A 22,937-nucleotide genomic window follows, 5' to 3' on the forward strand; every position below is an offset into this window, starting at 1 on the left:
CTTTGGAGATCAAGGTAATGCTTGCTTCCAGGAATGAATTCAGGACTACTCCTCCCTTTTCAATTTCATTGAAGAATAGTAGTGGTAATATCTCTTCTCTAAATGTCTTGTAGAATTCAAATATTTCTCAGACAAAGAAGTGAAAACAGCAAACATGAAAAAATGTTCAACATCACTGGTCATTGGAGAGATCCAAATGAAAACAACACTGAGGTTCTACCTCACTCCAGAAGAAAGGCTGCTATCAAGAAATCAACCAATAACAAACACTGGCAGGGCTGTGGGGCTCCCACTGTTGGTGGGAGTGTAGACTGGTGCAACCACTGTGGAAATTAGTATGGAGATTCCTCAAAAAAACTAAGATTAGAAGCCCCATTTGACCCAGCTATTCCCTTGCTGGGTATCTTTCCAAAAGAGTTAAAAGCATCATACCACACTGATATATGTGTACCCATGTTTATAGTGGCACAATTTGTAATACCTAAATCTTAGAAACAGACCAAATGCCCATCAACTGGTGACTAGATAAAGTAGATGTGGTTTTTTAAATAAAATGGAGTACTTCTCAGTCATAAGGCATGATAAACTAGAGACATAGCTAAATGGATGCACATTGAGTCCATACTCTTAAGTGAAATAAATAGGACACACATGTGTAAATACTAGTTTCTCTGGTGTGAAAGTGTAAATGAGTACCAAAATGTATAATAGATAATGTGAAATAGGAAGAAAAGGTGCAAAGGGGAAGGGGACGTGGGGGATAGGAAAGAAGGGAAAGGAAAAAATTTGAGAAAAGAAAGAAAAAAATGGAAACAGTTTTATTGTGATTAGGGAGGAGTGGAGAGGCAGAAAGGAGGGGAGGGGAAAGGGGAAAAAAAAGAATCAAGATATACCATGTACAGGTATGAATTCCCTATGATGAATGTGATCATAATGTATACTTAAAATGTACCAATAAACTTAATGAATAATAATTTTAAAAAGGATCCTTGAACCCATGCTACCATTAAATTTTTGAAGGCTTGTAGAGTAGATTAGGCATCATTTACAGAGCCTTCCTTCCATTCTCACTGCCCTTACTCTCAAGTCATTACTTTACACAGATTGCTTTGATGACCCTTCTAACTAATCCCCCTGCTTTTAGAGCAGGGGTCTAGGCTACTGCTTGTTTTTATATGACTCTTAATCTGTAAGAATCATTTTTACATTTTTAAATGGTTGAAAAAATTAAAAGAATAACATTTTATAACATATATAAATTTTTAATGAAATTCAAATTTTAGTGTCCATAACTAATGTTTTATTAGAACAAAATCATACGTATTTGTTTAGCCATGGTTGAAAATCACTTCTGTAAATTTCTATCCAATTATACTACTGTACTTACTTCAAGGGCTTTTTAAAATGCAGATTACGCTAGTTGTGTTTAAAGAGCTTTATTTTTTATTTATTTTTGTTTTTGGTACTGGGGAAGGAACTCAGGACCTCGCACTTGCCAGTAAAGAGTTTTATTTTTATTTTTTAAAAATTATTTTATTTTGGGCTGGGGACTTAGTGGTGTCACTGCCTCTCTCGGAAGCGCAAGGTCCCAAGTTCAATCCCTGGTATTGGGGGGGGGATTATTTATTTATTTTGGTACTGGAGATCGAACTCGGGACCTTGAGCTTGTGAGGCAGGCGGCAGAACCACTGAGCTAAATCCCCAGCTCAAGAGTTTTATTTTTAAATCAAACAGGTAGATCAGGGTTCTTAATTTGTTTTTTCCCCAGTATAATTTGCAGCATATGATGATTAACTTTTTACTATAACATAACTGAATGAAAAATGTCTATCTCAGCCAGGTATGATGGTGCATGGCTATAATCCCAGCCTTTGTGAGGCTGAGACAAGGAGGACCACCGAGAGTTCGAGGCCCGCCTGAGCTACATAGTGAGTTCAAGGCCAGCCTGAATTATGTAATGAGACCCTGACTCAAAAAAAAAAAAAAGTACATCTCATGCAATTGATTTGGCAAGAGTTACTCATGTGTCAGTGTAATTTACCTCTCTACTGAAAAATAAAAAAATATATAATGTTTTCATAAGCATTATGAAAGAGAGCTAGCTTTCTCTCTCTCTCTTTTTAAATATATCTTGTTAAGGCAGCATTTTTCTTGAATTGTTTGTAAAGTATATATGCCTAAGTTTGTAGTGACAGATTTCATAGAAAAATGGAGGATAGATGCATGATAGGAGCTTTAGTTATTCAAGTACAGATAACACAGAATGACAAATCTTAAAATTTCTCCCTTATACATAGAATTTCTTAAATAATGGTATCCATTGTAAGGAATGGTAATATAGACCTGAGAAGGCAAGTTTATATTGTTGGTAAAGTGTTCCAGATCTCATAATGAGGTACTTCAGTGTATTTTGGTTGTTGTTCATTGCCAAAAGAAGCTCTCATTTTATTTATTTATTTTTTGGTACTGGGAATCGAACTCGGGTCCTTGCGCTTGAGCAGCAGGCGACGAAACCACTGAGCTAAATCCCCGGCCCTCAGTATGTTTTTTAATAGAATGAAGAGGCAAGGAGGGAGAGAGAAAGCACATATAGACTGTGGGGAAAGTATTTTTCTTTAATAGAACAGGTTTTAAAATTTTATTTTTAAAATTAAAAACAATTTTTGGTACCATGGATTGAACTCAGGATCTTTTGCTTGTGAGGCAGGTGGCAGAATCACTGAGCTAAATCCCCAGCCCTTAAAGTTTTATATTAGAAACAAAAATGAAAATCAAATTTAAATTGTAAGACTAAATCTTCATAACTTATTTCATCTTTTTTTTTTTTTTTTTTTTTGGTACCAGGGATTGAACTCGAGACCTTGTGGTTGTGAGGCAGGCAGAGGAACCACTGAGCTAAATCCCTGGCCCTTCATAACTTATTTTAGAAAGCCTGTATTCTGTAAAGGAACTACTGTAGTTACTGAATTGTACTCTTTGAAGATACTTTTATGTGAATAAAATGAAATGAAAACATTAGTAAATTCAACAATTGAATTTGAGTACAAATTAATATTAGAGATATATTGAGGTATACTGCCTTGGATTAAAATATAGTTTCATCTTACTGGTTTTGTCATTTGATTCCATTTAGTCACCATGAGTTTCAGTGTCTTCATCTGTGAAATAGATTTTTACTTCATGTGTGTGTATATATATATAATATATATGTATATACTTGATAGATAATAGGTATTAACTGTTGGCTGCCTATCTCTCTGTTCTTAAATATTATTAAAAAGGGCATACTTTAAGGGTTTTTTGATCTTTTGGATATTAATTTATAAAAGTACAAGGAAAAAAATCGTAGAGGGTTTGAAAACCTAAAAATTAGATTTGACTTGGTCCAGTTAAAATATTAAGTCTTAGAAAAAGAATTCATATAAATTACAGAATTACTTACTTGGAATATGAAATTGAAGAGTTAAAATTTTTAATTTCAACAGAGGCAGATCACTCATTAAGGTGTGATAATGCACAGGTAGATTTTTTCTTTCATTTCTGTTTCACATGTCAAAGGAAAAATTCTTACCTTTGTATTTCATATAGTATGTTATTTTGTTCACATATCTAATTATATTCAAGTGTAATAATTTAGTAACAGCAGAATCAAAATAATATTTAAACTGATTTGTATTTTAAAAGTATTTGCATGCTACAGTGAAGCACATAGCTGCCTGTCGCTGAGTATTTTCTTTTTGCTAAATTATTTTGCAAATGTGACTAAATTAGTGGGATGTTTTATGAAGTTGCCAAGGTCATACTGGACTCAGATATGAACATTTTCTGTGAATTTATGTACTATTTTAGACTGTCACTATATTTTTGGAATCAATTAACTGAATGACCCTATATTTGCTAGCTAAGGCCTCTGTAAAATACAGAGTACTTGAAAAGTATACTCGATAAATGAATTCAATTTTTGCTAAGCCTCATGTGTATTAACTAAATTAAAAAGAAAATTTTATATCAATGATGAATTAAAAGAGCTATATGTCTAAAAAGAGACATCGTATGTCAATACACGAGTCTATGGCAAAAATTAAACTATAAGTAGATGACAGCATAAGAGTAGACCTTGTTGAACTGTAAGCTACTACTTCTTCTATAAGAATAAGCTAAGTGGTTGTATAAAAGAAAGCATAAAGGAAATTGTTAAGTTTTTAATACACTTTAAACTTGACTAATGTTAAAATAAATGTATAAGCATTTAGACTGCTATGTTAAAGTTTTACCTTCATTTGGTCTCATTTAAAAAAAAATCTTAGATATGTCTTTAGACATTTTCAAAGTACTGCTTTCTGCTTTACTGTCCCTACTTTATTTACAAAGAATAATATCTTATAAAATGTATAAATGACATTTATGATAGTAAAATATACAGTCCTAAGGATTGGATTATTTGATGTACTTTAGATAATTAAGCAGTTGTCATTTGTTTAGATATTGCTTTAAATTAGAGCTTATAAACTGGAATTCAGTGAATGAACTTGAGTTGATAAAATTACTTCATTATATGTTAAGTAGAGTATACTATATATGGTGGAGGGGAAAAACACTTGTACTTTCATTAGATTTTTAGGCCAGAATGTAAACTATCCCTACAAGAATAGGAGTAAGAACCATTGGTTTTTGTAGAGAAAATTCTCAAATATTTTAATGACCCAGATCATAAGAAATGAAAGCAGATGATAGATACAGTAGTTATAAGATGTAGATGGCACTAGACAGAAATGTCAATCTCATTATATATTTGGTTATGCTCTTTTTAATTTTATGCAGATGGAGGGAGCGAGGAACCACCCGATCGAAGACAGTCAAGTGTCGATTCTCGCCAAGGCCGCTCTGGGCAAGGTATAAATTTTAAAATGTCACCTATTCCTTTCTAGTCCTTAATTTAAAGGCTGAGATTTGTGTTGGATCTACTTGAGGTATTCTAGTTTCTCATGTAGGATATAAATGATGTAATTAAAATTTCTATATAATATTTATTCAAGATACAAGAAATTAAAAAGTGGTTTCATGTCATTTTAAAGATGATATTAAGGTTTAAGAGCTGGGGTTTTTGCTCAGTGGTGTTGCGCCTGCCTTGCAAGTGCAAGGTCTTGAGTTCAATCCCTGGTACTGGGGGAAAAAAAAGATTTAAGAAATTTTGAAGCATAGTGGTGTATGTCTAGATAGCAATTTGGGAATGTAACCAAAAGTAAATTTTCAGCAATATCATTGGTTCAAATTTTTTATTTCATCATTGTAATATATATTGTCTTAGTTCTCTCAGAAAAATGGTAGAGGTGTTGTATTATTTTAGGATCTTTCTACTAATTTTTCTTTTCTAATTAAAATTTATTATTATAGCCTTTTGACTTAATTTTTTGAAGTGACAAGTGTAAAAACATTTCATGTCAGTGAAATCTTCTGATCCTCTGATAGGACTTTCCTAAGCAGCCTATTTAAATTGCATGACCATTCTCCATCTCTATATTCCTTTTCTTCGTAGTAATTATCACCTTTGTATTTACTGTTTATATGCTCTGTTCAAAATAGAATGAATATTCCTTATTTACCCTTTCAGTTTCTCACACCAGAGAAACTATTTGGTATTTATACATGTGTGTCCTATTTATTTCACTTAAGAGTATCGCCTCAATGTGCATCCACTTAGCTATAAATGCCTCTAATTTCTCATTTTTTATGGCTGAGTAGTACTCTCTTTTATAAAAAAAAACACATTTTTCTGATCCAGTCTCCAGTTGATGGGCATTTGGGCTGTTTCCAAGTTTTAGCTATCACAAACTGTGCTGCTATGAACATGGGCGCACATATATCACTGTGGTATGATTCTTTTAATTCTTTGGGGAAGATCCCCAGCAGTGGAATAGCGGGGTCAAATGGGACTTCCAGTCCTAGTTCTTTGAGGTATCTCCATACTGATTTCCACAGTGCTTGCACCAGTCTACACTCTCACCAGCAGTGGAGCAGGGTTCCTCTTTCCCCACAGCCCCACCAGCATTTGTTATTGGTTGATTTCATGATAGCAGCCATTCTTTCTGGAGTGAAGTGGAATCTCAGCGTGGTTTTCATTTGCATCTCTCGAATGACCAGTGATGTTGAACATTTTTTCATGTATTTATTTGCTATTTCTACTTCTTTGTCTGAGAAATGTCTGTTCATTTCAGATGCCCATTTTGGGATTGGGTCTTTAAATTTGGGAGGTCTGATCTTTTTAAGTTCTTTATAGATACGAGATAGTAGACCTTTGTCTGAGGAAGAGCAGGTGAAGATTTTTTTCCCACATTGTGGGTTGTCTCTTCACACTGCTGGTGGTTTCTCTTGCTGTGCAGAAGCCTTTTAATAAGAAGAGATCCCACTTGTGGATTGTTTGTGCTAGTTCACGGGCAACTGAGGTTTTGTTCATAAAATCTTTTCCTACACTGATGTCTTCAAGGGTTCTACCTAACCTCTTTTCCAACTGGTTCAGAGTTTCTATTTTAATATTTAGATCTTTAATCCATTTTGATTTTAGTTTAGTGCATGGTGAGAGATATAGCTCTAGTTTTAATCTTTGGCAAGTTGAAGCCCAATTTTTCCAGCACCATTTATTAAAGAGGCTATCTTTCCTCCAGTGAGGGTATTTGGCTCCTTTATCGAAGATGAGATGGCTGAGTGTGTCTGGCGTTGTTTCTGCATCTTCTAATCTGTTCCACTGGTCCTCAGGTCTGTTTCTTTGCCAGTACCATGCTGTTTTTTTAATCACAGTAGCTTTGTAGTATAGTTGCAGGTTGGGGATTGTGATACCCCCTGGCATGTCTCTGTTACCTAGAACTGCTTTTGCTATTCTGGGTCTCTTCTTGTTCCAGATGAATTTTTGGATTGTTTTCTCAAGGTCCATGAAGTATGCTGCTGGGATCTCAATTGGAATTGCATTAAATCTATATAGCAGTTTTGGAAGTATGGCCATTTTCACTATATTAATCCTTCTTACCCAGGAGCAGGGGATGTCTGTCCATTTTCTGATATCATCTTCAATCTCTCTTTTCAGAGTGCCATAGTTTTCAGAGAAGAGGTCTTTGATTTCTTTTGTTAGGTTGATTCCTAGGAATTTCAGTTTTTTGGATGCTATTGTGAAAGGAATTATTTGCCCTATTTGTCTCTCAGTGAGTCTGTCATTGGTGTAGAGGAAAGCTATTGATTTTTGTGTGTTGACCTTGTAACCAGCTACTTGACTGAATTTGGTTATTAAGTCTAGAAGACTTTTGGTGGAGTTCTTGGGGTCTTCTATATAGAGTATCATGTCATCTGCAAATAATGACAATTTGACTTCTTCATTTCCTATCTTTATTCCTTTTATTTCTTTCTCTTGTCTAATTGCCGTGGCTAATGTTTCCAGAACACTATTGAACAAGAGTGGTGATAGTGGACATCCTTGTCTTGTTCCTGATTTTAGTGTGAAGGATTTCAGTTTTTGACCATTTAGTATGATATTGGCTGTTGGTTTTTCATAGATGGCTTCTATCAGTTTGAGGTAGAGACCATCTATTCCAATTTTTTGTAGGGTTTTTATCATAAATGCAGTTGGATTTTGTCAAATGCTTTTTCTGTGTCTATGGAGATAATCATGGTTTTTGTCCTTGGCTCTATTGATATAGTGTATTACATTGATTGATTTTCGTATATTGAACCATCCCTGCATCCCTGGGATGAATCCCACTTGATCAGGGTGTATGATCTTCTTGATGATCTTCTGCATTCTGTTTGCCAGTATCTTATTAAGGATTTTTGCATCTATGTTCATTAGTGAGATTGGCCTATAGTTCTCCTTTTCGGTTGGGTCTTTCTCTGCTTTGGGGATCAAGGTGATGCTTGCTTCCAGGAATGAATTTGGGAGTATTGCTTCCCTTTCAATTTCACTGAAGAGTTTAAACAGTAGTGGCAGCAGTTCCTCTCTAAATGTCTTGTAGAATTCAGCAGTGAAACCATCAGGGCCCGGGCTTTTCTTAGCTGATAAGTTTTTAATTACATTTTCAATTTCATTGGTTGATATTGGGTTGTTCAGAAGTTTTAGGTCTTCTTCGTTCAACTTTGGTAATTCATATGTATCTAGGAATCTGTCCGTTTCTTTTGTGTTGTCCATCTTATTGGCATATAGGTTCTGGAAGTAGGTATTGATGATCCTCTGGATTTCTGCTGGGTCTGTTGTGATTTCACCCTTTTCATTCCTAATTGCATAGATTTGGGCCTTTCAGTTTTCTGACAAGGTTGGCTAAAGGTTTGTTAATTTTGTTGATTCTTTTGAAGAACCAACTTTTGGCTTCATTGATTTTTTTTGTATTGTTCTCTTAGTCTCCATTGCATTGATTTCTGATCTGATCTTTATAATTTCCTCCCTTGTATGAGCTCTGGGGTTGTAATAGGTAATGTGAAATAGGAAGAAAAGGGGCAAAGGGGAAGGAAGTGGGAGGGCTAGGGGAAAGGACAGAAGGGAATAGGATTAATATGAGAAAATGGAAAAATAGGAACAAAATCTTTGTAAATAGGAATGGAGGGGTTGAAGGGAGGGCTGGGCAAGGGTGAAAAATAAGAACCAAGAGAGACTATGTTAAGGTGCAAATTTCCAATGATGAGTGTCGTTATATTGTATAGCTAAAATGTACCAGTGATTAGAATGAACAATCAATAATGCAAAATAGGAAGAAAAGGTCCAAAGGGGTAGGGAGGATAGTGGGAGGGGCAGGGGAAAGTAAAGAAGGGAAAGGAAAAATGATGAGAAATGGAAAAAATGGAAATAAAGTCTTTGTAAATAGGGAAGGGTGGGCTAGGAATGGGGAAAAAATAAGAACCAAGATGCATTATGTAAAGGTACAATTCCCAATGAGAAATGTGATTGTGTTATATACCTACAATGTACCAATAAAAGAATTTAATAAAAAAATAGAATGAATATTCTATGATAGCAGAGCTTGTTTGTTTTGTTTACTGTTGTGTCCTCAGTGCTAAGAATAAATATCTGAAATATAGTTGTCACTAAATAAATGCTGTGAAATCAATAAATTTATCCCTAAAAGAATGAGAGTTGAGAACACAAGTGATGAAAATCCTTTCAGACCATTATTAACTGAGTTTGGCTTTCAGAGAATCTTTACTAACAACTAAAATAAAATAAAGTTTCATTAATAAATGTGCAGTGTTTTTAACCTATAAAAGTTCTATATTCGTTTTCTTCATAATTTTGTTACCCGTTTTCTCCAACTTTCTTTTCCCAAGCTTTAGAGCTGCACTATTCTTCCAGAATTTTTTTGTTAAAAGAATAAAAAGAAATAATATACTTGAGTTATTTTGGAAATTTTAACTTATACCAACACTTTCATCCTTAAATATTATGCATGTAATATAAATGTTAGGAATTTACTTTCTCGCTCTTCCCTATAAACATTTTAATATAAAAAAGAAATTAAGAAAATGATCATGTATGTAAAACCCTGAAAGTAAAATTAATACAAAATTGTAATGATTATTAAATGCTAATTTTAATTAAATGTTACAAATATAGGTATGTGAAATTATTATTTTTATAGCAAAACATTTATTGGTACATTTCAGGTATACATAATGATAACACTCATCGTAGGGAATTTGTGCCTGTACATGATAGATATGTGAAATTATTAATTGATCTTATCCCTTAGATATTCATCATAAAGAGTTAAAATAGTTTTCAGATTAGTAAGTATAATTGGATTTTAGTAACAAATGATGAACTTCAAAAATAAAAGCTGATTTCCATGATCCAAACACAGCTCTCTGATCTCAATTTCATGTAATCAGGAATGAAATCATTTTCTGAGTTAATTAATAGTAAAAGCATGTTTCTTACCTTCTTAAGAGATTTTTTTCATAATATATCTTTATTCAAATGAAAGAGTTAAAAAAATTATAATGAAATGAATCAGAAACAGGTAATGTTAGGAGTAAAATATGGGTGAGCCACTAGTTCTACTCATCCATTTAAAAAACTCATTGAAAGCTCAGTAAAGAGGGCCTGGAGAGGAGACACCTAATTTTAGAAACTAGGGTGTATGAATAATTGAAAATTTAACTCTAAATTCAGTAGCAGTGGAAATCTACAAAACAATCTGACTTACTCTGTAGAAGTCTCAAAAAGTTGAAGAATGACAGACAGCATGTGGAAATGGAGATGAAAGGAGACTTGATTAAAAGTCTGTTGAAAAAGTTTTGGGTTCCAGGGAACTCCTCTAAAACCTAGGTAACCAGGCAGCTGGGAAAATGCTTAATTTTTCACCTCTAGCTTTGTCAAGGCCTCAGATTTCTTCTTTGGAAAGGGGAGAAAACAGACTCTCTAGATTGGGAGACACCAAGCACGGTTGAGGGAAACAGGAAAGTTGGACATTGGCTTTTTTCTCCTATCTTTATTCTAAATACTCAGGTTAATGCCAGCTAGGTCTTTAAATTCTAGACAAGAGGTTGGAAAAATCTTTTCTTAGGTATCTGACTGAAAAGAGACATACAAATATACTCACCAGATTCCTTAAATAGCCTAGCTAAGATTGCTTCAGGTATCAAAACTCCCACTCAACTTTATAGCCCTATCCTCTTAAATATGAGCAGCTAAGTAAGGATTGTTATATATTTGAAGAAACCCTCTAATGTGTGAATATAGAAATTAAACAAAGCAACTTACAAGTTTTGCAGAGAAAATAATAGAACTACTATTATCCACACAGAAGTAAGAAATATGCAGGGTCAGGGATTTAGCTCAGGGATTTAGTTTACCTGCCTCACAAGCACAAGGACCTGAGTTCAATCCCCAGTACCAAAAAAAAAAACAAAAGAGAGAGAAAAAAAAATACAGGAACAAGGAGATACTCTAAAACAGTGATGCCTTTTTAAAATGGCTCCTAAATATTGAAATTCTCATAGCAGAAATCAAAGCTCCATAGAAGTATTAGAAATTAATATTGAAGGAATCTGAAAAAGTACTGCAAAAGGACCAAAGTGATAGAGAAAAGAAGCAAAATGTTAAGTAACACACAGGAACTATCTAGGAATTTTATTACTCAAATAGTAGTAGTTCTTGAAAGAGCAGAGAAAATGGGGAAACAGTCATCAACAAAATGATGAGAATTTTCTTGTATAAAGAATTCAAGTTTCCTGATTAAAATGGTCACATGGACAATGGATGAAAAGAGACACAAAGTAAGGCAAATTGCTGTAAAATTTCCAGTCACTGAAGCCTAAAAGATCTTTCATAGTTCCAGAGAGGGAAAAAAAATCTTTTCTTGTTACAAAATAACAGAAATCAGTTAGTTTTGGATTTCTTAATGGTAGCATTGGAAACTGAAGAAAGCATTATCTTCAAATTTTTGAAAGAAAATAATTTTAATCTTAGAGTTTCAGCTGCATTGAAACTATTAATTAGATATAAGTTTAAATTCAAGCCTGACATGGTGGTGTACTCCTGTAGTCTCAGGTTCTCAAAAGACTGAGATAGGAGAATCACAAGCTTAAGGCCAATTTAGGCAACTTTGCAAAACCCTGTTTCAAAGTAAATAAAAATGGCTGAGTGTGTTGCTCAGTAATAGTGCACTTGCCTAGCGTGGGTGAGCCCCCAGGTTCGATCGCTGTTGTGTCACCCTCCCCCAAAAAGTAAAAATATTTTAAGGCATACAAGTTGTCAAAAACAATCTGCCTGCGTCATACCCTTTCTTATTAATCTTTTAGAGGATTTGAGCTATCAAAATGAGAAAATCAGCCAAATAGAAGAAAAGAAATTAAACTAGGATAGAAAAAAAATAATGCTAGAAAAGAGACAAGAAGAATTGTAATTTTAAAATTATACTTTTAAGAAAACTGCAGCTTCAGGACACAAAGTTATCTGAAGTCATGATGCCTTCTTTTTCTTCCAGGAAACTCATCCCCCCCCCCCAAAAAAATCCTAACAGTATTAAAAATACATAATTCTGTAATTTGGGCTCTGATATATTTCTTGTGTAGGTTGGGCCTGTGCTTTTCACCTATAAATGGAGCCTGCACTCTTCCTCTGATAGTGTAGATTGATAAATTCCAGACTTCAGCCCCAAGGAAAGAGTACTATTTATTGGATACCACATCTCCAAACTTCAAATACATTCAAATGGCTTACATTCGGTATCTGTAACAGATAACCTGATACTAGCAACATACATTCCAGATCACCCATCTTGACACCCCCAAAACCACGTAAATACTCCCACCCAAAGACTGCAATGTGCTACTCTCTTAAGAGTCTGCACTGTATTTTCTTTTGAGTATGTACATTTTAAACTTTATCTAATAAATCTGTCTATGCTTTTCACTGACACATTCTGAAAGTCTTCTCTGTGATGTAAGTTGGGAACCTAGAACCTACTCCATGGGTGGGGTGAGTTAGGGTCCCCAACTCCTCTTTAGGAAACCTCCTCACACCCCATCTAATGAGAAAAATGAGTTATAGGAAATAAGAAAGTCAGTAAAGGAGAAAAGTTTTTCAGGATGACAATGTAAAGATAAGGATAGAGATCCACCAGTCCAGTTTAGGAAATGTTAGAAGACTTCAGAAAATTTTTCTTTAGATTGATAGAAATCTAACATAGTTTTGAAAGTTTTGTGCAACTAATGAATGGGTCAGAGTTGAATTAATAATAAATGTTTACAATAATAAGCAAAATAAAGTTCTGAACTTTGGGGAAAACAAATAATGCATAGAGAAGGAGATGTTAGAATAAGTCCTCAGTCTTTCCTGGGAGCCCACTGTAGCTGACATCCATGCCAGTCACCTCGAATAATAAACCTTATCAGTTTTTGTCAGTGTGTGGAAACAAATGTTTTCATTATCTATTTGATTTAGATCATTATGATAGGGAAACAGTGTACTAAAGCAGGGCAGGGAAATCTGGTCTGTAGCTTGATTTTTGTATGGTTGATGGATTTGATTTGCTAAGAATTTAAATTAGTTTTACATCCATGTGAGATTTTGATCTTTATAGTTTCCTTATAATGTTTTGTCTCATTTTAGTATCAGGGCAGTGCTGGTCTCAAAAGCTGAAAATTGAGAGGCTTTTTTTCTTCTTTAGTTACCTGGAATGTTTTGTGTAGAATTGGTATTGTTTCATCCTTAACTGATAGTCTCTTGAGTTCATCTGGATCTGGAATTTTCTTTGCTGGGAGATTTTTTAAATACAAATTCAAATTCTTTAGTAAATATAGGACTGTTTAAATTATCTATTTATTTTTCTTTTTTCTTCCTTTTTTTTTTTCTTTTTGTGGAACTAAGGATTAAACCCAGGGGCACTCTACCATTGACCCTAAGTTGCTTAGGCTGACCTTGAATTTGCAATCCTCCTTCCTCAGTCACCCTAATACTTGGGATTACAGGCATGCACTAATATGCCTGGCTCTGCTTCTTCTTGAGTACTATTTCAATATGTCTAGAATTTGTGGTGAAATCACCTCTCTCACACCTGATTTTGGTAATGTGGGTATTTTTTTCTTTTTGCAGTAATCCTTCTGGACAAAATTTTAGTCAATTTTATAGATCTCACAGAATTACTTTCAATATTTATTCTTTTTATATATCACTTTTCTGGTTCACTGTATTCTTTATTATGTCCTTCTGCCTGCTTTGGGTTTAATTTTCTCTCCTTTCTGTATTTTAAGGTAGAAGCTGGGGTCATCGATAATGTTCTTTTCTAGTTCTGTATACAAGTTTAGTGCTATTAATTTTCCTCTATGAATTGCAGTGGCTGTTTTTCATAGCTTTTGATAAGTAATATTTTCATTAAACCCAAATTATCCCTTCTTTGACTTGTGTTATTTAGAAGTACATTGGTACAGTTTTCATTCATTTGGAAATTTTTCAGGTATCTTTCATTGATTACTAATTTCTTTGTGGTCAGAGAACATAATTTTTATGAGTTGAATCATTTTAAATTTACTAAACCTTATTTTATGGTCCTGGAAATGATCTATTCTAATTTGGGAAGGGGTAGACTGTACTGGGGATTGAAGCTAGGTCTTTCACACTGGGCTCATCCTTAGCCCCTTTAAAAATTTTTAATTTATTTTTATTTTTGAGATGTGAATTAGCTAAATTGCCCTGGCTGGGGCCAAACTTTTAATCCTCCTGCCTCATCCTCCTAGAGTGCTGGGATTACAAGCACGTACACCATGCCCTACTAGAATAAATGTTAAGTAAGCAGTTAACAAGAAGGTGTGTTACACTATTTTGGTGTGAAAGATGCTACAAATGCCAATCTGGCCAAGTTGATTGATAGTGTTGTTCAAGTTTTCTATCTCCTTGCTGATTTTCTGCCTGCTTGTTCTGTCAATTATTAAAAGAGGAATATTGACATTTCAGATTATAAGTGTGAACTTGTCTGTTTCTCCTTGTAGTTCTCACACATTCCTCATGTCATTGGTCCTTTAGTTATGAAGAATTTCCCTCTCTAATTTTTGTCTCTTTAGCCATAGCTGGCATTTGTGAAATGGACTTACTTGGGGGCAGGGCAGGAAGAGAAAGCTAAAAAGAGAAAAAGCTAGGGGATTTCCCCTATTATCAGTCTGATAGAGAAATTTCACCTTTTCACTTCCTAACTAAAAGAGAAAATTTACCTTGTATTCACTTTTGTTTGTTCTTGGTACATAGTTTTAGTATTTAAATTCAGAGTGGGAGTTTTCAGGACATAGAAAACAACAGGAAACTTATCACTGAATTGGTGGTGTTTCAAATTTTGGTTTTCTTTCACAGTTTGCTTATTTCTTTTGTAGGTCCTCAGTTTGCTGCCTTATTTTTACAGGGTTTTCATTTTCATTCAGGGGCTTTAGTTAACATTTAATTACAGTGGGGTATGCTTACTCCATCTTAACCTAGATCCAAAGCCCTTCCAATTTTGTTATAATACTGTGTTTGCCTGTCTGGAGCGATTATACTAAAAACATTGATTAATTAGGATGCCACAAATATCAATCAAGTAAGATTGATGATAATCCATTCAGAATAAATACTGATTCTACACAACTAATACCCTGTATAAGTGCATGCTACCTGAAAATTTGCTCTGATTGTGGCTCCAGTTTGTATTTGGTATTTATTTCTTCCAATAATAGAGATCATATAAGGTATCTGGTTGAGTGTGCCAGTGTCTTGCCTTCTGGTCATGAGGGTCTTTTTCTCCCTTGTGTATTAATACAACTATGTTGGTCTCTAATATGATTCTTAGGTACAGTGTATTTTGATTTAAACATACCAATGCTTATTACTCCAGTGTAGGGGCAGGGACTTCTGATGTCTTCTTCTTATCACATTATATGCAGGAGATGGCCTGGGTATTTATTTACACTCTACTTTCTCAGATTGCTTTTCCTTGGTGCTTCTGCTCCTTGCATTTCTTGCTTCTGCCCGTAAATGAAGTCCTGGAAACATTCTAGGATCACAGTTACCTTCCTGTACATGCTCTGGGATATACTTCCTCAATCAAATTGCATTTAGTTTTTGTTTTCCATGGCTTTCCTAAAATTTTTCTCAAGTATTAGCATTTTGTTTTGTTTTACGGTGCTTTAAAGATTTCTTCCTTATAAACTGAATTTTTGTTATTTCCATACTGCTATGTAGTTTCTAAAAAGTTCTTTTTTTTCAGTACTGGGATGGAACCCAGGGCCTTCACACTGAGCTCCATCCCCAGTCCTTTTTTTATTTTCATTTTTAAAATTTTTAATTTTTTGCCTTTTTTTGAAACAGGGTCTTGCTGTGTAAGTTTAGGCTGGTCTTGAACTCACTATGTAGCCCCAGCTGGCCTCAAACTCACAGCAGTTTTCCTACCTCAACCTCCTGAGTGCTGGGATTACAGATGTGTGCCACCATGCCCAGCTATGTTATTTCTAAATTACCATCATTTAGTATACCAACTATTAATCTAAACTACCATAACTTCTTTCCTTTACTATGGCATACTAACCTATCTTACCATTTCCATTTTTACTCACAGTCTGTTTTTGCATTGGATAGCAGTTGTGCTCTTTTAAAACTAATTACATAATGTATTTCTCCAAAATTGAAAAATTGTTTTATTGGCTCCTTACATTGACAATAAGCTCCATAGCTATGTTATTTTTGACAAAGGGGCCAAATCCCTTCACTGGAGGAATTAAGAAATGGGGCTGGGAAAACTGACTGTCCATACACTGAAGGTCAAACTTAGACCTGTATCTCTCACTATGCACTAAACTAAAACTAAAATGGATCATAGATCTAAACATTAGAACAGAAACACCTGCTGGAAGACAGAATAGGTAAAACTCTTGAAGACATAGACATAGGCGAAGACTTTCTGAACAAAACCCTGTCACACAAGAAATAATACCAAGAATTAACAAATGAGATCACATCGTATTAAAAAGCTTCTGCACAGGAAAGGAAAACATTAACAGTGAAGAGACAACCTACAGAATTGGAAAATAATTTTTCCAGCTACTCCTCGGACAAAGGACTAATATCTAGAATATATAAAGAACTAAAAAAAAATTAGACTTCTCAAAGTTTGAAGACCCAATTAAAAAATGGGCATCTGAAATGAACGGACACTTCTCAGATGAAGAAATACAAATGGCCAAGAATACATGAAAAAATGTTCAACATTGCTGGCCATTGAAGAAATGCAAATTAAAACAATGCTGAGATTTCATCTTACTGTAGAAAGAATGGCTCCCATCAAGAAACAAACCAATATGAATTTTTGGATTGTTTTCTCAAGGTCTGTGAAGTATGCTGTTGGAATTTCAATTGGGGTTGCAATGAATCTATATAGAAGTTTTGGAAGTATGGTTTCACTATATTGGTTCTTCCTACCCAGGAGCAAGGGATGTCTTTTCATTTTCTGATATCCTCTTTGATCTCTTTTTTCAGAGTGCTATAGTTTTCCAAGTAGAGGTCTTTGATTTCTTTTGTTAGGTTGATTCCTAAGTATTTCATTTTTTGGATGCTATTGTGAAGGACGTTATTCCTGCTATCATGAAATCAACTGCTGGCAGGGCTGTGGGGAAAAAGGAACCCTGCTCCAGTGTTCGTGGGAGTGTAGACTGGTGCAACCACTTTGGAAATCAGTATGGAGATACTTCAAAGAACTAGGATTAGAGATCCCATTTGACCCAGTTATTCTCCTTCTGGGTATCTTCCCAAAAGAAAAGAATCATACCACAGTGATATATGTGCACCCATGTTCATAGCAGCACAGTTTGTAATAGCTAAAACTTGGAAACAGCCCAATTGCCCATCAGCTGGAGACTGGATAAAGAAAATGTGTTTTTTTAAAAATACAAAATGGGGGCTGGGGATTTAGCTCAGTGGTTTTGCCACCTGCTGCGCAAGCGCAAGGACCGGAGTTTGATCCCCGGTACCAAAAAAAAAAAAGAGTACTACTCAGCCATAAAGAATGAGAAATTAGAGACATTTATAGCTAAATGGATGCACATTGAGGCCATACTCTGAAGTGAAATAAATAGAACAGATGTGTAAATACTGAATAGTTTCTCTGGTGTGAGAAACTGAAAGTGTAAATAAAGATCAAAAGGCATAATAGATAATGCGAAATAGGAAGAAAAGGTTCAAAGGGGAAGGGGAAATAGGAGGGCTAGGGGAAAGGAAAGAAGGGAAGGGAATTAATACAAGAAAATGAAAAAATTGAAACAAAGTCTTTTTAAATAGGGAGGGGTGGAGGGGTTGAAGGGAGGGCAGGGGAATGGGGAAAAAATAACAACCAAGATATATTATGTAAAGGTACAAATAACCAATCATGAATGTCATTATATTGTATACCTAAAATGTACCAATCAAATCAAATCAAATAAATCAACCAATGACAAATGCTGCTGAAGCTTTTGGGGGGGAAAAGGAACCCTTCTCCATTGTTGGTGGGACTGTAAAGTGATACAACTACTATGGAAATCAGTATGGAGATTGCCCAAAAAACTAAAAGTAGAGAGTCCATTTGACCCAGCTATTCCCCTTCTAGGTATCCTCCCAAAAGAGTTAAAGACATCATACCAGAGTAATGTATGCATACCCATATTTATAGCAGCACAGTAACTAAATCTTGTACATAGCTTGTATCTCTGTCAACAGATGAATGAATTAAGAATGTGTTATTCATACATAATGGCATACTACTCTGCCATAAAGAAGGATAAATTTAGCTGAGTGCAGTGGTGTATGCCTGTAATCCTTGTACTCAGGAGGCTGAGGCAGAAGGATCACTGTGAGTTCGAAGCCAACCTGAGCTGCATAACAAGTTCAAGACCAGCCAGAACTACCAGGAAGACCCTATTTCACAAAGTCAAAAGAAAAAGAAAAATAGAAGAAGCAACTTGAGTCATTTGTAGGCAAATGGTTGTACCTTGAGACCGAAGTGTTAAGTGAAGTAACTCAGAAACAGAAGCTTAAATATCACATGGTTTCTCATATATGAAAATCTCTCTCTGTGTCAGTCTCTATATATGCATGTATTTTTGTATGTATGTATGTAAAATATGAGATAAAAGACATGATAGGAACAAAAAGAGAGAAAAAGATTATAATCCAGTGCAGATAATGTATCTGAAAGTATATCTTCACTTAGTACAATTGTCCTTCATGTATTATATGTTCTTAGGCCTATTACTCTGTATAGTGTCTATATATGATAATTAACTTTATATGGTCTTATAAATACAATGAATCTGTTGCTGGAAAAATAAAAGAGTGTGGAAGGAGGTGGGGGGAAGAAGGGAATTGAAATATGTTATGTACATGTGCCAATTTCCTACAATGAATGTAATTGTTATTTACTGCAACATATACTAATAAAAGTTAGAAAAAAAAGCTCTAAGGTCTTTATCATTTCCTATATGATCCTTCCTGATTTGCCTTTTTCCCAGTACTCTAACTCTAGTCCTATCACTTCCTCCCTTATCTATCTTGTTTCAACTGTGCTGGCCTTTTTGCTCAAATATATTCATAGTGTTTTCTTAGCAAAGCTCTTTCCTGCATGAAAGGCTGTAGATTTCTACTCAGGTAAAATAAGGCTTTCTGTGACCATCATACCTAAACACCCAACACTCGCCTTCATAATACTCAGTCACTATCTGAAATTCAGTTGTTTGTGTAATTAATTACTTATTGTCATCTCAACTACTAGGAATAAGGTTTCACGTGAGCAGGAATTTCCTAGGACACTGTAGTCCTAGGACACAGGCATATAAAAATTTATCAGTATTTGTTGAATGAATGAATGTCTTGCACTTAGCATGCTCAGGAAGGTATGTGGATGTGCCTAGGCAAAATATTGATCTAGTTAGTATTCACTTCTGTTGCTTTGGAAACTGAAAAAATAAAGTAGTGCTGAAAATTTGTTGAATGTAAGCAGGTTATCAGAACCATCAGTTGTCTATTGTTTTATGATCTGAGGCTTTTGTATATGATTGTAAAATTGATGGCTCTAGTTTAATCCCACTATGGCTTCTTCAAGTTAGGTGATTGTTTTCTACTTTCCAATAGCGCATTGTATGTAACTGGATTGTATTTTGTCTTAATTTGTCTTTTGGATCTCTGTTTTTCTCTTTTTATCTTTTTATTTAATGTAGTACTCATGCCTTGCATTTAGATCATTAAATATAGTGAAGAGAGCTCTAGAATTCTAGGCATTTTGGTTCTTTATTTCAGGAATCTTGAGTTCATAATTTTTTGTTGTTATATTGGCTCTATTTTGTGGATTAAATTTTTTTTTCATTACAGATCATATATATAAACAATTAATTTTGTTCTAGATACTAAATAATTGCATGAGCCAATGTGATAGGGTTGAAACCCAGTTCTGATTCATTTTTGTGAAAATACCATAATGCAGATGTTAGGATCTGATATACAAGATCTGTATGAGTATAATAATGCCCATGAAACAATTCATGTTGGAAAGATTGGGAAAATGTATATGGTGTTTGGCTTTGTATAATTCTTGTGATTTGCAGCCCACTTGATTGATTAACACATGCCAATGTTTTTCTAGTAATACTGTATGATTCAATTGTCAGATATATACTGTATTCTGATTTTGTTTACTTGCAGTTTGTAAAATATTTAGTAGATATGAGATGTTATATTCCTGAAACATATATAAATAATTCTTTGGTCTGGAAATTTACAAAAATTTCTTTATTGAGCCATCTTTGTTTAATTTTATAGAGTGATAAAAATTATGTTAATAATGTATCATTTTTATCTTAATGTTAGAATATAGTAGTGTCACTAACGTATAGGATTGTTTAGTTATTTTAGTAGTTTACCATTCAGATAAAAAGTCATTTAAAGTTCAATTTAAATTGCTTTATAAATAGAAAAAATGAATTTAACATTTAATAATATATATATTACATTATAGAGTAGGTGCCATCACATAATCATTTAATTTATAGAGTAGTACTGTAAAGTCAGTATTATTTTTCAAAGGAATACTCTTCCAGCTTATATTAATTCACACTGAGGTTTTAAAAATCACTGTTGTTGTTAATGTGTATTTGGAACCTTTCATTCTGGTACTTAAAATATGAATTTGTTGGTTAGATAGTACTTGGAAGATTTGAACTTATGTGATAAATCCTTCTGAAATGTTTTTATTTCTAGTCCTATATTTCTCCTGAAATTTAACTTTTTTATGACATTCTTTTGGTAAAATTAAACTTGAAATTCACTCTCTAGTCAACAATTCCTTATTACATTTTGGGTTGTTATGACACGTCAGAATGTATTTGTGTGTGGGGGGGGTGTATTAGTCATACTTGTATTTTTTAAATGTGTGCTATAATCTGATTGAATTTTTAAAAATTACATTTTATCAAATAATTCCTCTTTCACTGCATTAAAGTAACTAATATCACCTATATACAGACTGTATTCTTCCATATTTTTCTCTGAGCTCATAGTGATATATACAAGGATATATGTATACACATATAAATTATTTTGACGATTTGTGGGGGGGGGTCCTGAGGATTTTAACCAGGGCCTCTATTCTGTACTCTATACCTAGCCCTTTCTGGTTTTTAATTTCTTTCATCAAGAGAGGGTCTCTCTAAGTTGCTAAGTTGCCCAGGCTGGACTCAAACTTGCCATTTTTTTGCCTCAACCTCCAAGAGGGCTGGCAATTCAGGTGTGTGCCACTGCTCTCGGCTTAGTTTGAAGATTTTTTTTTTAAAAATGAAATGCAGTTTTTTGTTTTCTATTTTCTCTCAAATTAACAGTATAACATGGCCATCCCTCCAAGAATATACTGAAACCCTTAATTTCTTAACATCTATATAATGGTATAACATAAGTTATTTTACCATTTCCTTATCTGTGAGTGTTTAAATTTACAAAGTGATTCGTCATTATTTAGAACCATCTTATGCTTTTGAAATATACAGTCCCAAGCAGACTTTGTGACAGAACATGTTAAAATCCTACTTAGTATTATAACAGTTGGCCTAACTCTAGAAACCTTGTAAAAGCCACTCCTTGCTTATCAGTATTTAGAAAGAAAAGAAATAAAAGCATGCAACTAACAAGGGTGGAAAAGGTATGTTGAAAATATGGAAAGTTAAAATATCTGAATTTTTCTAGTAAGAGATAATAAAAAAATCATTTTTGAAAAACTATAAATCTTAAAGGGTCATAAGCAGTTGGATAACAAGATGGGGAAAATTATAGAATAGGATAAAATATAGACATATCTATATATATCTGTATCTATATCTATACCTATCTGTATCTATATCTATACCTGTATATCCCAGTTTGAGGAGCAGTTTGGATTTAATGTTTTATTCCTAGAAAAAGAGTAAAATGTTGGTTCCCACAAGGGGGCAGACTATGACAGCTTGGAAAAGCTTCACACTATGAATGTCGATATGATGGATATCTAATGTATCCAAATTTAAATTTTTAGTTCATTTATTAGAAAGAGGAAATTGTCAAGGGCCAGAGAAGAACAGAGAGGTAATTGGCTGTCTACAAAGCTGTTCCCCAGTGCATGTGTGTAGGCAGGTTGGACACTCAGCTGTGGCTATAGTGAGATTAGTATAGTATTGTGTGATGGAAATCCATATTGCTGAGCACATGTATAAACTCCCATCTCATTGTTAATAAGTCCCTGGGCAAAAATAGAATAACTTGGAGGACTTGTGTCTGGGTTAAACACCCCCTTAACTGCAGAGTTTGCTCTTTGGCAGGCATTCACATGGGGCATAGATTACTTCCTATTTTGTGCTCTTTCAAAGTGATCTGTCTACATTCCTCATCCCCAGATCTCTTTGTTACCATTTTTCTAATTGTTTTCTTCCAAGTCCTGAATATCCAGTCAAACCATTAAACACTGTCTGTTGGTTGGTTTTCAACAATACCTCTGTCATTTTTTCCTTACAGAGAAAATGAACAACCAGGTGCCCGTCTCAAATATCCGTCTCTGGGTGGTTTCTTTTCATCACTGCCCTTCAGAACAACTCTGTAGTGAGGTAATGGTGGTGTTATCATCTACATGTCATATTGAACCATCATTAAACAACCCCCCCCCCGACCCCGGTCTTAGAGAATTCTCCTTGAGATCATATATCCAAATTAAGAGAGAAGCAGCAGTATAGCAGAAATAACCCTAAGCATCTAGGTCATTCATGCAAATTACTTATGATTCAGTACCCGCTGAAGCCTTATCTCATGTATACTTCTTCCATTTAGTGATGAAGTGATGCATCCAATTGTATTGCTTTGTTGGTCAAAAAGTATTTAATTCATGGTGGACTGCCCGGGTCACATGGTAACATGTTGCCACATGGTCAGGCTTTTCATTTTAAGACCCTGTGGGTAA

At 34.3% G+C, this 22,937-nt stretch overlaps 1 protein-coding gene across 10 annotated transcripts in view; it reads left to right on the top strand.

The window, feature by feature from the left end:
• The window catches only part of Tanc2 (tetratricopeptide repeat, ankyrin repeat and coiled-coil containing 2), a 469,601-nt gene that overhangs the window by 114,729 nt on the left and 331,935 nt on the right, over positions 1-22,937 (top strand). For 5 of the 10 annotated variants that reach the window (XM_087210156.1, XM_087210158.1, XM_087210153.1 and 2 more), the window contains exons 2-3: positions 1,837-1,928; positions 4,822-4,893. In XM_087210156.1, coding sequence (XP_087066282.1) covers positions 1,853-1,928; positions 4,822-4,893 — 148 coding nt within the window. In that variant the 5' untranslated portion in view covers positions 1,837-1,852. The remainder of the gene's footprint in view (positions 1-1,836; positions 1,929-4,821; positions 4,894-22,937) is intronic. The other 5 variants (XM_013067044.3, XM_013067047.3, XM_013067048.3 and 2 more) reach the window with 1 other exon arrangement.

Source organism: Heterocephalus glaber, unplaced genomic scaffold, assembly GCF_053883595.1.
Source record: "Heterocephalus glaber isolate CG9 unplaced genomic scaffold, H.glaber_assembly_v1.0 deba00001124, whole genome shotgun sequence".
Lineage (NCBI taxonomy): Eukaryota > Metazoa > Chordata > Mammalia > Rodentia > Bathyergidae > Heterocephalus > Heterocephalus glaber.